The sequence below is a fragment of the Halyomorpha halys genome, unplaced genomic scaffold, assembly GCF_000696795.3.
Source record: "Halyomorpha halys isolate HHAL.00 unplaced genomic scaffold, Hhal_1.1 Scaffold2222.1, whole genome shotgun sequence".
Lineage (NCBI taxonomy): Eukaryota > Metazoa > Arthropoda > Insecta > Hemiptera > Pentatomidae > Halyomorpha > Halyomorpha halys.
The window spans coordinates 2,451-20,760 of record NW_027107606.1 but is presented as its reverse complement, the minus strand read 5'-3'; the positions used below and the strand labels follow the sequence as shown (position 1 = coordinate 20,760).

The following is an 18,310-nucleotide window of genomic DNA, read 5'->3' as shown; positions in this document are numbered from 1 at the left end:
ATTTAACATAGTAAAACATTTTATATTTAACACAACATCATGAATACCCCTAATAATGCTGGATACAGTGCCTCCCATATAAAATACCAATAATTTTCAAAAGAGCAGACAGAGAATCGACACAATGGATTTCATCATCAATTAAGCATAAGGAGGTATTGTGGAAAAGGGAGGAGAGAAGTACTGCAATATAATAACATTGGACAAAACAAACAAATACAATTCAGCACACTGAGATTGCATCACTGAAGGACTATAAAGAATGGAAGTCCTACAATACCTCATCAGGATTAGATGCTTGATAAAAAATTTACAAGATCATAAAAGGTGTTCCTGAGATTTCTTTTGTTGTGGAAAGTGATACATAATATAGGCCTTTTGTAGCCAAGGGCGTTGAGACATCACCTCAACCTCGAGTCTGCAATGGGAGGGTTGACTTTTATTTTGTGATGGCACTGTGGGATGAAAACTTGACTTTACCACTCTGATTAGAATAGGTTGCTTACCTGTAGATAACCTCTCCCCCAGTATGTCAGAAATGACCAGGTAGGGAGAAAAAAGTGATGTATGAAGTGGAACTCAGGTTCCATATACCGGAAAAAACTACTATGGTAGGATTTGCAATTATATTTCAACCAACAATAATATGTCATACAATCATTTTTGATAGAAAACTCTTAAGGATGATGTATGAAGCATGCCTTCAACCGCATTGTAACACACTTCACTTTTGGTTGGCTGGTTGGGTTTGAGTGGACTGTATAATTGAAAAATGAAAAATGATTAAATGTAATAAAATTCTATTGTTTTATATTACAAGAGGGTAGGGGGTGACCGAAAGAAAACATTATGATTAGATTGTTAGTAGAATTTTGTATGACTGGGCTATGGAAATTGTAGATCTAACATTGAGGTGGTTGATGATGATGTGGATGTTAACTATTGCTAGATGGACTTGCTCCATGGCTCTTTCTTCCCTCCACATTCTTAGGCCCCTCTCCCCTTGGCTGCCCGGTTACCCGGAACATACCGCCCACCTAAATCGCTCCGGGTGATTTACTTGTTGAGATGTGTTGCAGGCTGTAATAGGTAGGCTGAAATTTACAGAGAGAGAAGAAGAAAACAAAATAAGGTTATGCTTATGAACAGAGTTTAAATGTAAGCGGAAATGAACTTTACATCCTAAACAATCATTGAAAATTACTTAAGATGGCTTGTTTAGGCTAATTTAATGATAAAAAAAGAGATATGAGTAAGAAAAAAAAGGAAATACGATTAAGAAAAAAAGGAAATTAATTCTTGTGTGGGATAGAGAATAAATAAACAAAATATGTGCAACTTCTAGGAACTATGCTGAGGATGCATCCGCCCACCTTAACAATACCCGCTTGGCAAGAGTGGATGAAAACTATGTAACCTTGGTGTGAAATGTTCAACTAAAGAACACAATGATTCGTGGTGTGAAGAACAAAAATAATCATGTTGACCCTAACTATATACATATATCTAAAAACGAAGAAACAATAAACCAAAGAACAATAAATCAAAAAAAAAAGATCATCGAGTAAAAGGAATCAATTGAATTTAACTATATACAAGATAATTTTGACCTTCTTAGGTCAAGGAATGGTGCTTCACAAGTCAAATTGATCTTTAAACCTTGGCTGCACCGAAGTGGCTGGTAGCAGATTTGCCCTTGATTGTAGAACCTTCTATGGCGAAGCAACAGTGAAAAGAGAGATTGCAAATGAGTGTTAGACTCTCTTGTCTGAATATTCCATTGTCAGTGGAATTCTGATGGTTGTGGCATTCCTTTTCAATTGTAGATGTAGGTGAAAGAACACCCTCGGGAATTACCTTGGAATATATTCACCGAAAGGATCCTTTCTCTTCCTTATGAATTTCTTTTCCATTTTTATTGAAAGGAGTGCCATCTCTTCTACTGAAAGGTGGATGCTGATGTCCTATGATGCAGAGAGTTTTCGAGGGAATAGGAATCTTTGGTACAGACGTGGTTTGTGTTGAAGACGTGGATTGGTGAGTTGGAATCGTGGATGAAACGGATGTGGTTGCGGAATTACTGGATGACCTTGTGCTGATATTTTGGTTTGCTGATTTCAAATGACTGGAGGCTCTGAAGGGCCGATGCAATGTCGTAGATACACGCGGTACAGAGCTGTTGTGAGTTGGATGAGGAGCAGTGCATGAAGACGGTGGTAACATGTTGCCTCTAGAGATTGTTGAACGAGAAGAAGAAGACTGGTTTTTTACCACATTCTCGTGAGAATTCGATACACTGAGAGTTGACTTGAAGAAAAGAGAGCAAGACGTAGGTTGAGCCAAATTGTGAACAACGCCGGAAACTACTAAGCCAAAGACTGTAGGCGTAAAATAAAGTCCATCGACTTCAATAGGATAAGAAGCTCCAACGAGAATCCGTGGGTATAAGTCCCCACCGATTAACAGATCAACTGGACCGGACTCCCCGAAAAGTTGATCAGCTAAAGGATGGCGCATAATGCGGCTGACGATAGAAGAAGGAAGGTTGACATTTGGTAATGACGACGTGATGCGGTTGACTACCACCGGCAAGAGGCTATATTCTTGTTTACCAGTGAATGGCCGTATGGTGCAAGAAGTAGATCCTTTCATAAGCGACCTCGGGACGGCTGACTCGCCAATACTTGTGATACAATGATCGAAGTTCGAAATGTTAGTGCCGATCTTGTGTGCAAACGCGCTGGAAATAAACGTGTGCTGGCTTCCGGAGTCCAACACATAGGAGTTGGCTTTTTGGATGTTGCATCGACCTTATCATCTGCGTTGTCTTCTTCCTAGCGGTGGATCAGGGTGTATCAGGGTGCTTCTTACAACAAGTCCGACATCGAAATTGTGAGCGACATTTGGCCACCTCATGGTCCTTACGAAGGCAATTCCAAAGGTTCGGACGCGTTCAAGTTTCTGGGTAAGAGGGAGCTCAATAAAAGCCTCGCACTTGGAGAGCAGATGATTTCCCTTGCAGAGAGGACATCTAACTTCTGGCGCTCCTTTTCCCTTCTCAGTTCTGTTCCAAGTTGTTCGGACTGCAGCTGGAGTAACATTAGGATTCCTGGAAGAAGGAGTGAAAGAGGTTGCGTGCAATGAGACGAACCTCTGCTTCTGATTCGTTTGTTGGAGCACCCTGGTGTCTTAGAGTTGTCTGCGTCTTGTGACATGCGGATAGCATTTTTCCTCTGCCGAACAAAGGCTATAACACTGTCCACCATGGGAAACTCTTGGCTGGATCCCAGAGACAGTTCAAACTGTCTTCTGGTCTCTGGGTCCAATGCCCTTAACGCAAGTGTGGTAAGAAGGAAGTCCGAAGTTTCCTTGAGTTGTAATGCCCGCAGAGCTTCTACGCTGTCAGCGACACCTGTTAGAAACTGCTCGTACCTTTGCAGGTCACTTCTTGCCCCATTGCAGTTGAAGTCTATTATACGATGAATTAGTACGTTAGCTAAGACCCGCGGATTCTGATATGTTTCCACCACTCGTTTCCAGGCCAATTCGTACGAATTTGCTTCGACTGGAAATCTGGAAATTACCGCAGCAGCTTCACCCTTCAAGGCGCCGATAAGGTTGTGGAACTTCTCTATGTTGGATAAGGTCGGCTCATCGTGTATCAACGATGTGAACGTGTCATGGAAGGGCAACCACTTAAGTATATCACCACAAAATCTTGGGATAGGAATCCTAGGTAATTAATTGAATAATTAATAAAAGAATAAAAAAAAAAATTGGTGATCCTTGGGAGCAGTGGCATGCGCAAACCCCAGCGCACTACCCCACTGCTCCCGCACCCCGTATGCCAGAGATGACAAGGGAGGGGGATAAAAAAAAAAAAGGATAGGAATCCTAGGTAATTGTGGTTTCTGTGTATAAGTTGTATTTTGATTAAATGTGGAGCAAGCGGGAAGCATGTTACGTGCTATAGCATTCCTTGCTTCGCGATTTTGTTGAATTAATAGTAGGGCCCCACCAGCCTTCATTATTTCCTCTTTTAAAGAGTCGTACAGCTGGTGCCAAGCGTCATCGGGAAATGAATCTTCTTCTCCAATAGCAACAGTGAGGTCTTCATGCTCAGTCCAGGCGTCTCTGAACTCAGTCCAAAGCTGTTTAGCTTCGCTCAGTCTCACCTCGAACACTGTTGCATCAGCGTCACTAAGGGTTTCTATATCGATGCTGGAAACACCCATAATATTCCGTTTCGCACCCCGCACCCGCCTTTCCAAGATAGCGGCTCATGAGGTAATGCTCTCTTCTGAAGTTCTAGATTTCAACATACTTTTCAATGACAATGTAAAGAGTCCCCCAAACAGAGAGCGAGAGAGAGGGAGAGGCAGAAAGAACCACAAAACTAATAATGTCGAAAGTGAAGGAGTTAAATTGAAAGAACTTTGATAGCTAACCAACCCAGAGAAGAACAATTATACACATTATGTACCATGGGGTAGAACCGAATAGCGAAATAACTGAACCGAAGTATTGATGAAATGTCAGCATGAGGAACCAGGTTGAGTGACATCATTGAGCGAAGATGTTCAAGTTATCGCATCTAGAGGACCAAGATGGTTCTACCTCTTTGGAACAGCGTAGTGCGCTGTGAACCAACCAGTTATAATACAATGGAATATTAGTTTGACCAGTTATCTCACAATGTATTGGAAGACCTTTTATGAATGAATATTCTTCCCTCCACATTCTTAGGCCTCTCTCCCCTCGGCTGCCGGGAACCCCTCAAGTAAATCTACTCACTCATGTAGATATTAATGATGAGTTAACAAAAGAAAAAGATGGACGCTTCTCTGGCTGAAACAAGATGGCTATCTCATTAGTCCGGGTTACTTCTCTTGCCACCAAGAAGTAGGAGGAGGTGAGATTTGGCTGTTGGCCACATGGGGCGCTACTAATCTTATACATGGCAGCCTTTCCGATTCAACATTTCGGTTGCCGTAGGTTACCCGGAACTGATGACTTACAATGTGAAAAAGTCAGTAAGCTTCATCAATAACTCTTCATCTAGCTGATTTTAAAACTAAGGCAGGATTCATCACCAACAGGAAAATAAGGGAGACAATCATCCCGACCTTTGCAGATCACAACATTCTCAGATTGTTATGATTCCCAGTCGTCCAATAGATTTCAATATGAGAACGTTGATGTGAGACTAAAGTATGATGTAAATCTGCAGCAGGTTTGCAGTAAAGCACCATAAATGACAAATGTACTCGCTCTAATCATGCCAAATATTGGTGGATTCAGGTAAAGACAAAGAATGCTTCTGGCTAGAGGGATGTGTTGTATTTTTGTATGCAGAACTGATCTTAAAGAATGCCTTCCTAGTGGAGTCATGAGACTGAAAGATTATTGGAATGTATGAAAGAAATGTTCAATGTGTTGCTCAACCATTCAATTATATAAACTAATACAAATAATTAATTGCCTTTTTAGAATATTCATAATAAACTGGGAATAAATTTAAGTTGCTAGTTAGGTTAACTAAATAGTTAATTAACCTTTTATATTAATTATAGTGATAAAAAAGAAAAAAATATATATTATTTGAAACAAGGAATTTATAATCCACTTATGGTTTTATATCAATCAAAGAATTTATAATCTACCTATGGTTTTGTATCAAATAAATAATTTACTTTAAAAACAGCTGGCTTTTCGCTTCCATTAAATCTCCTCTATCTGATTCTTCTGGTTGAAGTGGAAGTCCTCTTAATAAAGCTGCCACTGCTTCCATGCAAGCTTGATCTAAATCCCTGGGGACAATTTTTTAAATAAAATAAAGTCAGAACAATTTAAAACAAAAAACATTGTATATTTACGCTTAACAAAAAAAATTACTAAAATCAAAGGTTAAAATTTGAATAACATTCCATACAAAACTTCTAGACACCATTAGACAAAAAAATATAAAATAAACAGTATTAAAAGATAAGATGATTTTACATTTTATAATAACTATTATAAAATTAAGGTTTTAAAAATAAGACTTCCTTGTGCCTGAGATGTTAAAGTTTAATACCTTCATTAAAATAATTAAACCACTCTATTTACAACTCTTATTTTATTTTATTTTTTTATTTCTCAATCTTTATTGACTATTTTTTCCAAATTTCGATAACTCAAGCAACAATTTCCTTTCAATTTCTTATTTTTGTTACACCTTATATAATTGTAACAGTATTTTTATTGTATCATAATTTTCTTTTTTTGTATAGAAGATATTATATTTATTTTCATTTTTTTCAACAATGTTTTATTGTTTTAATAATAGCACATATACAATTTTCTCTATTTACATCTCTTATTTTTTATTTCTCAATCTTCTTGACTATTTTTCCAAATTTTGATAACTCGAGCAACAATTTCCTTTCAATATCTTATTTTTGTTACATCCTATATAATTTTAACAGTACATAAAATATCGTAATTCTTTATCCCTAAACCTTTATCCTTCTTCTTACTTTACCATTTACCACCTCACAGGTATGAATAATGTCCTCAGTTCCAGTCACGTTAATACACAATCCCTTATTGCCCACTTCGATCAATTTAAACAGTACTTCCTTGACAATTGTTACCACATAATAGCTGTATCCGAAACATGGCTTAAACCATTTATTCTTTCCTCTCAAGTTTCTATTCCTAATTACACATTCTTTCGCCATGACAGATCTGATCGCATTGGAGGTGGTGTTGGGTTGTATGTGCATGTTAGTCTTAAGGTCAAAATCCTAATTTGTTCCCCTTCTCTGATCATTCCTCATGCAGAATACATGTTAGTAGAAATTTCAACCATATCTTCTCTCTTGTTATTTGCCATAGTTTATCGACCTCCCCGAGTTCCACTCGATAACACCTTCGAATCCTCTCTTGTCCAACTGGTTTCCACTTATTCCAATATTATTATCACTGGTGATTTTAACATCAACATGCTCTCTCAATCCAGTGATAAATCTTTTCTTACTGATGTAATATTTTACCTCAATCTTTACCTCATTCCTTTTTCATACATCACATACAATCCTCTGACACCTGGTTAGACCTTTTTTATCTGTGACTCTCCAGTAAAAATCCTTTCCTCTTCCCAGCACCCCGTTCCCTTCCTCTCATCTCACGATCTGATCCGAATAACGTATGACCAGTCAAATGCTTTACTCCTAAAGTCATATCATACCGTAATCTGGACCTCCTTTCCTATGAATCCCTTCAACCTGACCTTGATTCCGTCCAGTGGGACATTATATACTCCTATAATTCCATCGATCCTATGGTATCCATCCCACTTCACATTTGCAATCTATATTAGACATTCATGCTCTTCTCAAAACCAGAACCTTATGCCGCCCAACTGCACCTTGACTTACTTCAGAAATAAATGCAATGATAAAACAAAGAGAAGCAGCTAGACACAAATTTCGTCGGACCCACCTGTCTGCAGATTATATACATTTTACCGATATAACGCCTTGTTCAAAACCAACTCTCAAACTTCCAAGAAGAATGTTCTCTCATCAATCCCCTCTAATCCGGCTTTCGACCTGGCTATTCAACACAATCCCCTCTCCTTAAAATAACCCACGACCTCCAAACTGCCATGGAACACCAAAACCTAACTATCCTCATCCTCCTAGATTTCTCCAAAGCATTTGATACGGTTGACCCCAACATCCTTCTTACCAAACTATGAAATCTTCCTCTATCCAACAGTGCTTTGCGCTGGTTTCAATCCTTCCTATCCGATCGTTCCCAGTACGCAGTAGTTCTTGATAAACCTCCATCAATGATTCGACCCCTCACCTGTGGTGTTCCTCAGGGTTCATCGCTATCTTCATCAATGACCTTCCCATCCTTATACAACATTCGCAATACCATTTGTACGCAGATGATTTCCAAATTTACCTTTCCTTCCCACCTTCTGACCTATTAGTTGCTACGGAGAAGATTCAAGAAGACTTGAATAGAATTAGTCAGTGGGCACAAGAAAACAAGCTTAAGTTGAATGCAGAGAAGACTAAGGCAATCGTAATAGGATCCAATCACCTCCTGAAAACTATCCCTCTTATTCCAACCTTATTCCTAAACAACAATCCAATACAATTCCATCCATACGTCAAAAACCTTGGTGTCACTATAGACCAAACTCTCTCCTGGAAAAACCACGTCTCCAATATTTCCCGTTGTACCTTTTCCACCCTGAAGCGTTTAAATTATCTTCATCACCTACTTCCTTTTGAAACCCGGAGGCTCCTGGTTACTTCCTTAATATTCCCCCACTTTGACTATTGCTGTGTGGTTTACGGGAGTTTCTCTGGGGATCTCGAAGCAAAATTAAAACGGTTAAATAATTGCTTTGTACGATTCATCTTTGGGGTCCCAAGGGACGCCTCTGTCACCCGATTTTATGAAGAGTTGAAGTGGCTTTACCCCTCCTTCCATCGTAAATATTTCCTTGCTTCCTTTCTCTATCAAGTTATCCGATCCTGCTGTCCATTGTACATCTCAGATATCCTTCAATTTAATTCCTCAGTGCATTCCCGCAATACCCGCTCACAGCCTTCAGACTTATATGTAACTGCCCATCGAACCGCAGCCTTTGGTAAATCTTTCCTCATCCATTCCTCTTCCCTATGGAATTCTATTCCCTCCTTTATTCGCAGTTCTAATACCCTTCCAATCTTCAAATCCCGTATCTTCGACTGACCTTCTGTCCACCCAATTCCGGAAGAATAACAATTGAAAGTTTCAAAAAGCTTTGTATATTTTATGTCTTAGATTTTCGTTTATAATATGTACACTAGCAGAAATTATCTCTTTTAATTTACTATTTTTTAGTTTCATTGTATTTGATTTTTTATCATTGCTTTTTTATTTTTGTATACTACCAGAAGTCATCTTATGTTTTATGATACGACAAGTGGTTTTATTTTATTTGTTTTGTCATTATTTTATATACTCTGTTAATTATTGTTGTTTATTTGTATATTTTTAAACTCATTGTATTACTTTATTTTATGAAATCTTGTAATTTCATCTCTATTTTGTAATTTACTCTAAGGCTCTAAAGCCTAATTTTGATGCCTGTAAATTATTCTAAAGGGATCAATCCCAGAATAAATAAAGATTATTATTATTATATTCCAGCAAGCATCGGCAGTTATTAGGAGATTAAATATCCAATGCCCTCTTTCCGAATCTATTTACAACTTAATACATTTCTCTAATGGAACCCCTTTGGACATATTATATCTTGCTATCACAAGATTACAGTTACAGTTAATTAGCTTCAAGGTTGGACATTGGACCCCACAATCTTTGGGCATAAACTTATACCTTTTATGTATATCAAACAATTTATGTTCCAATATAAGATTAGGTAGTTTATCTTATTCTATGTTGATGATGGATATAAATAGTATTCTTATGTTATAATTTCGTTTCTGAATTAATATATTGTTAAAGATTAACCTCCGTTCTTATTTATATTTCGCCCATTATCTCTCTAGTTTCCCATCAGTTAAAATCCCCATAATTTCAGACTTATTTAAATGTGGCATACGATCAATTCCATTTTTATATGTATATAAAGTTGACCGTAAAAACTTAAATAAAAGAAGATGGTCAGGGTTGCGGTCAAAAAAAGAACAAATAGTTTATAACTATTTTAATGTCCACCTTATAGTTATAAATATAAATATAGTTATTATATATAAATAGTTATAAACTATCTGTTCTTTTTTTGACCGAAACCCTAATTCCATTTTCAATTTTATATAACCTGCTATATTTATTACGAGAATTAATAATTTTTAGACCATTAGAATTTCATCATAAAATAAGTTTAAACTTTGTATATTCACTACTAAGTATAATAATTGACAACAATAACAACTGACATGGTTAGATACCATATCAGGAACATTTAATTTCACTTTTACATTTTTAATAGATTTCTTTTTTGAGAGAGACAAACTTTGTTAAAAAAAAGTTATGCTGCCCACCTGTATTGGGTTACAGCATACTTCTTAAATCTAGTTAGACAATTTTTTTTTTAATCTTATAAAATATAGGCATAGTAAACTTATAATATACACAACGATACATGATTTTTTTTTGTTTTTATCATTTATGTTCTTTTATTTTTATACTATGTATATGATAGATTAAAAAAAACCCTCAATATTTTCAATAATTTTTCATTAATGTCTCTGACTAATTGTCAACAGACTTATTTTATACAAATATAAGATAATGTCAAAATATTTCTTTAAACTGCTTTGGAAATACAAAAGAACCTACTATTAAGCATGTTTCACTTACTGCATTGATATTCAACTGGTAAAAATTAAATTATAATTAATAATTAATTTAATGAATCATAGTTAATAATTAAACCATATTATAAATAAAATGCACAGTTAATGAGATTGTTGCAGCCAACACATTGTTTTAAAAACAAAAGATCGATTGTGTAACATATGTTTTTGTTGTGTTAAAAGCAAATGTTCTCTTTGCTTTTTATACTGTGACAAATAAACAATACACCTTTGAGTCTCTTTGTGTGCACACACATTGGCTGACATATTTCATCAATCTACTTAGTTTTAGTAGCCAACAGTTGTCCATCTTCACCATCTTCGTCACGGCGGGCAGACTACATCGGCTCAACCTCCAAGAGGACAAGGTGAGCAGAAGTACTTCTTTTCAGAACCTACCTTCACGAGGACATAACCCACGGTGATATAGACATTTTTTTTTTCTCTTTTGTTCAATTTAAATTAATTTTTGTAATAGTTTTAAGTTGGGTTAAGTTCCTTTTTTTATTTTTCTAATTTACATGTTTAAATATTTTGTTTTACAGTTTATTATGTTCAATTATTTAAAATACAACAATAACAAAATTCGGTTATTCATTTATTTTATTTTTACTACTCTTCACGGTTGGGCTAGTAAAGGTTCCTTTTTGAACTCCTTCCCGTCATAACAGGGATGATTGCATAAAAGATAAAAACATTGTATTCCAAGTTATTTTTCTCATTTTTTTGTCTGATAGTTCAAAAGGCAGGAGCTTCCTGTAGCTTGAAAAACCCTTATTTTCATATGGTTCAAACATTATTACTTGACTATGGTCCTTATCACAAGACTGGCCAAGGAAAAGAGACCTCATATGGATTTAAGGAGAGCTTCCAAGCACCAGGATGCTCAGGTTTTTGGTACAATTGAAAATAAAAATATGGGAAACAGTACTTAGAATTAATATTAAAAAATTAAGATGACAAGGATATTGGAATAGATCAAACAGGTAGAATTGTTCACCTCCAAACTGTATATTTTTTTGTTCTATTTATATTGATTTAATAACAATGTAATCTGTTGTATTGTATTATTATGTTTTTTTGAATAAAATGGCTTGGTCTTTGACACAGTCATCTTATTAACCATGTATTTTATTAATAACAGGACTTTATTTTAACATTATTTTAAATTTATCAAAAATGAGTCATTATAAGAAAAGTTTTATATCACAAAAACTATTGGAAGTAAAGATGACTATTAGTATTCAAAATAAAGCTTCTTATATTTAATTTAAAGTAGTTCATAATGATGATTTCTTGTTTTTGGAAATAAAAAAAGGGATTTTTTGAAAACTGTATCTCAGGTAATATAAAATGTACAGATAAGGACTAAAATTTTGTCTACATAAGAAATACACATAATGTTTTTCATGCAATAAATAGTGTTAAAGCCACCTCAAATCAACATTGTCTTTTTGAAGGAAGTTCCAAAGAACAATAAAAAACATAAACGTATAATTACAATAAAATCAAGAATAAAAATTAAAATAATCATCTAAAACCACGCAATTATTACATAGATAACTGATTCTAGATAATAATAAAAAAATTACAAAATAAACTATTTAAATATTGAAATTTAAATAAAATAAGGCATTTTTAATAGAGTAACACTGTTGAGCATTTTATCGCAAGAAAAACTTGTCAAAATACAAGCAAGTACACATTATTAAAATATTCCAATAAATCACCTTGTTATAACAGAAACATCTCCAGATCCTGGAGGGGCTATTTGGTGAGAAGTTCCCATAACCCAATCAGTTAAATATTCAACTAATTTATTTCTAAATTTCATTTCTTGCCTGAAAGCTAAATCATCTCTTCTTTTCATCATAGCTTCAACAAGCTGACACAATTTTGTTTTAATATGTATAGCATGAACAGTCATATCTAAGTGCCGTACATATCTATAAAAAACAGATATTACCAAAAATAGTTAAAAATGAAACATAAATAAATATTAATACATTAATATACAGAAGCAACTAAATGTAGAGGTAAGCCGAACATACCCCACATAAATTATTATTAAATGGAATTTAGTCCGGGTGCGGTCAAATTAAACTCAAATAGTAATTTAAGTACTATTTTTATTTGAGCCAATGTTTCGTCCCACATTGCAGGGCTTCGTCAGGGCTAAAACAGATACAAACACATAACATAAGTAAAAAAGTAAGTGGAAAATTCCAAGAGTATACAATGAAATATAAAAATTAAATAAAAAAAATTAAAGGTGATAAACAATAAATGAAAATGGTAATAGTAACAGATAAAGAGAAGATATATTAAAGAAAGTACAAATTAAGAGATGAAAAGGGATAAGAATAAAATCAAATGAAAATGAACGAAACAGAATTCATACCTGTTTTTGAAAATAATTTTAAAGTAAACAGTATATATATATATAGTTGACTGTAAAACTTAAATATAAGAAGATGTTCAGGATTGCACTCAAAAAGAATAGTTATAAACTATTTGTTCTTTTTGACCACAACTCTGACCATCTTCTTATATGTAAAAAATATTAAAATTAGGTAAACAATAAATGATAATATACATAATAAAGGGGGAGAAGAAATATTTAAAAAAATAAAATTAAATAAAAAAAAAAAAATTAAAATTTTCATGGATAGAAAAACAAAGAAGAAATAAAGTTAAAATAATGGGATACAATAAATATAAATAATTAAGAAAGAGAATATACCAAATGAGTGGGGATACAGGGGTAAGTAAATTATATAATAGAAAAATTAATACTAAAGTAATTAATATAAGTATACTTAAGCTGGTAATACATGAATATAAATTAAAAAATAAGATACACAAATATAAAAGAAAAAGGAAGAATATTCAATATAAAATATAATTAAATTAAGAATGGGGTGAGAATTTAGAAAAACAAGAATAAAAGATATGACAGGAAACTGGGCTTCTGAAATGCAGAACGAAGTGAAAAGAAGCATTATGAGGGTTTTATTAGGTTCAAAAAGTGTCGGTACGTCAGGGAGATGCAGTCTTTATCAACTTGATGATTGACGGAATTCTCCGTTAAATTTATGTGAATGGACTCCGAGATAAGATATCTCTAATATTGTTCTTAATGACCTTCTCGACTATATAATACATCTATTCTCACAAGACATAATTTTCATTAAGAAGTATGTGGACAATCTCTTCCTTGTCCTCAATCCTGACAAAATCCCTGAGATCCTGTAAGCCTTTAACTCCTACCACCCTCCTCTTCGGTTTACTGTTGAAGGTGAAATTGACCATTCCCTCCCTTTTCTTGACCTACTTATTATCAGAAATCCCGATGGCTTCCTATCCACTGATTGGTAAACCAAACCCACCTATTCTAGCAGACTCCTCAACTATTTTTCTCAACAACCAAATTATTAATGTTGCTAAGAACCTTATTCACCAATCCTTTTCTCTTTCTGACCCTCAATACCACCAAACCAACCTACAATGTATTAAACAGATCCTATTCAACAACAATTTCCCTCAGAAAGTGACAAAAAAGCTACTTGATTCTTACATTAACCGTGTTACTCCAGTCCCTCCTGTCCTCAACTTTTCTCAACTCACTCCACCCCTTTTTCAGTACAAGTCCCTTCTGTATATCCCCATTCTTTCTGACAAAATTCAAAAATCCTTAAGATCCACTATTCCCACCCTACGTCTTGGCTGTCGTAAGTCCCACAACAAAATTTCCCATATTTTTTTCCAAATTAAAAGAGCCTATTCCTTTTTTTACACCGTTTCAATGTAGTTTACTGGATACCTTCTTCAACCCCATGTTGCAATTCCTTCTATATTGGCAAAATTAAAAACCAACTTAAGAACCGCATTTCCCAGAAAAAAACTTATATCAACTCCTGTAACCCACTTGCCTCTAAATTATCTGAACACACATTAAACCTAAATCATACTTTTAATTTTGACAATCCTTCAATTCTTGTCACTCCCTCCAACCATAAAAAACATCTTATCTCGGAGTCCATTCACATAAATTTAACGGAGAATTCCGTCAATCATCAAGTTGATAAAGACTGCATCTCCCTGACGTACCGACACTTTTTGAACCTAATAAAACCCTCATAATGCTTCTTTTCACTTCGTTCTGCATTTCAGAAGCCCAGTTTCCTGTCATATCTTTTATTCTTGTTTTTCTAAATTCTCACCCCATTCTTAATTTAATTATATTTTATATTGAATATTCTTCCTTTTTCTTTTATATTTGTGTATCTTATTTTTTAATTTATATTCATGTATTACCAGCTTAAGTATACTTATATTAATTACTTTAGTATTAATTTTTCTATTATATAATTTACTTACTATATATAATTTACTATCATATAATTTACTATGTATCCCCACCCCACTCATTTGGTATATTCTCTTTCTTAATTATTTATATTTATTGTATCCCATTATTTTAACTTTATTTCTTCTTTGTCTTTCTATCCATGACAATTTTAATTTTTTTTTTAAATATTTCTTCTCCCCCTTTATTATGTATATTATCATTTATTGTTTACCTAATTTTAATATTTTTTACATACAAGAAGATGGTCAGGATTGTGGTCAAAAAGAACAAATAGTTTATAACTATTCTTTTTGAGTGCAATCTTGAACATCTTCTTATATTTAAGTTTTACGGTCAACTATATATATATATATATATATATATAATTTTTACGCTGTTTGCTTTAAAATTATTTTCAAATGTGATGTACTTAACTGGCATCCCCACTCCTCCCAATGTAAATGGTCCACTCTGACTTTGACTTCCGTATGTATGTATGTATTCTGTCTCGTTCATTTTCATTTGATTTTATTCTTATCCCTTTTCATCTTTTAATTTGTACTTTCTTTAATATTTCTACTCTTTATCTGTTACTATTACTGTTTTCATTTATTGTTTATCACCTTTAATTTTTTTTATTTAATTTTTACATTTCATTGTATACTCTTGTAATTTTTCACTTACTTTTTTACTTAAGTTAAGTTTTTGTATCTGTTTTAGCCCTGACGAAGCCCAGCAATGTGGGACGAAACGTTGGCTTGTAGCAAGAGGGAGCAAGCGGTTGGACCACAACTCACCAGAGCGCTGCACCTCGAGCCTCACCGAAGCTCTCAAATTTACATATTACTTTATTTTGTAAAAACACATTGTCATTTTTATATATTAATAATGTCTGTACCTAACACTTAACAATGTCAATAGAATGATTAATAAACGATACCAAAACAATGCACGTACCTATCTCAAGTAGGCATGTACCGACTGCTTCTCGGTCACAGCCGCATGGACTAGCCCTGTAAATAAAGGGGCTCTAAATCCCCAATTTGATCTTTGATCCATCTCCTTACCTGGGTCTAGTCATGGCACTGGTGGTGTACACACTGCTTGAGATAGAAAAGTTCATTGCCAATCTATTCTCACAAAAGTTGTTTTTATATATGCATACCTAAGATGATGGTCTATCTCCTCTCCTTCTCTCCAGCAATCTTAGTCCGTCCGCTTCATCTCGGCAACTAAGATTGTAACCTGATCCTTAACGATTACACTGGTCCGTCCGCTTCACCTCGGCAACCAGTGTAGTTGATCCCGTCTCTCCCCAGCTCTAGTCCGTCCGCTTCATCTCGGCAACTAGAGCTGCACCTAGCCTTATCAGCTTACTAGTCCGTCTGCTTCATCTCGGCAACTAGTAAGCTGGCTCCTATCTTGACAGTTCTAGTCCGTCCGCTTTATCTCGGCAACTAGAGCTGTTACTCTACCTCAGACTCTCTTATCTAGACCTTCTCTAGCCTGCGTCAGTGCCCAGGGCTCATCCTCTCGCACGGCCGTTCCTAACTTATAATGAATACGCCTTGTCGTAGGCCTTCTGTAAAGTGGATATCAGGCTGGAGAACACCGCCTAAGACATAGACAACACCGACAAGTGGTGACCCCGACGTGATCCATCCGTCGCAGAGAAGCCCGACATGATTCAAGCTGTCAAAGAGAAACCCGACATGATCTCAATCGTCAAAAAGAGGCCTGACGTGATAAGTCCGTCATAACAAGGCCCGACACAGGAAGGACTTACTAAACGAGGAACAATAGATAAATAGAGAGATAGGAAACAATAACAAAAGAGATGGCAGGAGAATCTTCAGAGATGGAAAGAGAAGAGACATAAGGAAAACCAGTAGGTATAATAAGAGACAGTATAACCCAGCGCAGTTAAACCTCAATCAGAGACCTGTAATGCGGATTTTAAAACCAAGGAAGGACAGGCCCAAGCGATATTAAGGAGATACCACTAGCAACGACGTCTCACGAAAATTTGGCAAACACCTAGGCACCGCTCGTAAACACAGCAGCTCATGCCTACCACCAATCAAGACGTGCTAAATCAGGACTAGACACTCTCCCAACGCTCAAGACTCAACACTTAATGAAATTTTCAAAAGTCAACCACGGTATCATCTCGTCAAGGACCAACAGGCCAGCCAATTCTCAAGAAGACTGAAGCCTCTATTTACCTGCTACCAGTCCGCATAGGACAGCGCAGAACTCCCTCGGGCTTCGCAGGTACAGCCGGCATAGACCCATAATGAAGTCACCCGAGATGAGGATGAGGGCCATATTTCAGGGGCATTGGTTTATCATATTGATAAATGTACATTTTACAAATATTGACAGTGATGAAAAAGTTAATTAAAAATTTTATAACTGATTGGAGGGGGATTTAAGATAAAATAAAATGAAACTGCATGTAAATAAGGGAAGTACTATAAGAAGTAAAATAAGAGATGTGAACACAAAGGTGGATAGGGAAGAAATGTATAATCTAAAGATAAGTAAAGAAAGTTTAAGTAATGATAATGGGATACAACTTATAAAATTTACCATTTCCAAAAAACATAGAAATTTAGTTTCAACAAGCAATAATAGATCAAAGCAATAATAGCAAAAGACCACAAGATTTTACGCCTTTAAATAAAAACTAACAACCTAGAAATCCAAAGTATCACATTTAAAAATTAGCATAAAAAATAATATACTCACTCACAGCCTCCCCGGGCATTTGTGAGGCCCGTCAGCCAATTGGTGGCACTCACAAAAATTGGTGTGGGAGCGATGAACCACCCTATGAAAGCCATGTCAAGAAGGCGAGGCCTTAGACCTCCACAGTCTGTCGTTCCAATAAACAAACAAACATACAAGGATAATACTTCCGGATCTACAAAGCCAAAATCAAATGGATCATCTCTTGGTACAACCTAGGCGGTAAAATAGTAAAATCAACATGAGATCTTAACACAGAGTAGAATGTGAATCATGAACTAGTATTCCTAAAAGTAAGAAGAAAACTTACAATAAAAAAGAGAGAAAAAAAACTATTTCTGCGAAGAATGAAATGTCTAAATTCCTCAAAAAAAAAAAAAAAAAAAAAAAAGAGAAAACCTTAGAAGAAAAATAATAGAAATAGGAACTAATAAGATCAAAAATAACTTAAGAGAAATGTACAAAAATATTAACTGATCCCATAAATGTTTGGCTCCATAATGAGAGAAATTAAGCATGAAAATAATATCCTACTCAATCTATCAGAAATGTTGGATAAACAAAAACACTGACAGTATTTTGAATAAGGTAAATGAGGTGAATCTCCTTCAGAATACGAGAGTGCTGACAAATTTAGAGAAGAATTGAGTATGGAGGAAGTATAAATAGTCACTGGAAAATTAAAATCTAATAAAGTAGAGGAAATTAGTTCTTAATAAGCTAATTAAATCAAGCAGTGAAGGTAGACTTTCTGAAATACCTGTTTTGGTAAAAAATATACAAGAAATTGTCCGAATAATAGAACAAATCTATACTTATTCTGATTTACTAAAACTAA

At 34.9% G+C, this 18,310-nt stretch overlaps 1 protein-coding gene across 1 annotated transcript in view; it reads right to left on the bottom strand.

Moving 5' to 3' along the window:
* LOC106691299 (neurofibromin) overlaps positions 1–17,815 on the bottom strand; it is a gene marked incomplete at its 3' end in the record, with an annotated part of 75,740 nt that extends 57,925 nt beyond the window's left edge. Inside the window, 3 exon segments of the mRNA XM_067045991.1 lie at positions 5,694–5,810; positions 12,101–12,316; positions 17,473–17,815. Of these exon segments, the coding sequence (XP_066902092.1) occupies positions 5,694–5,810; positions 12,101–12,316; positions 17,473–17,567 (428 nt within the window).
* Positions 17,816–18,310: the final 495 nt, after the last annotated feature.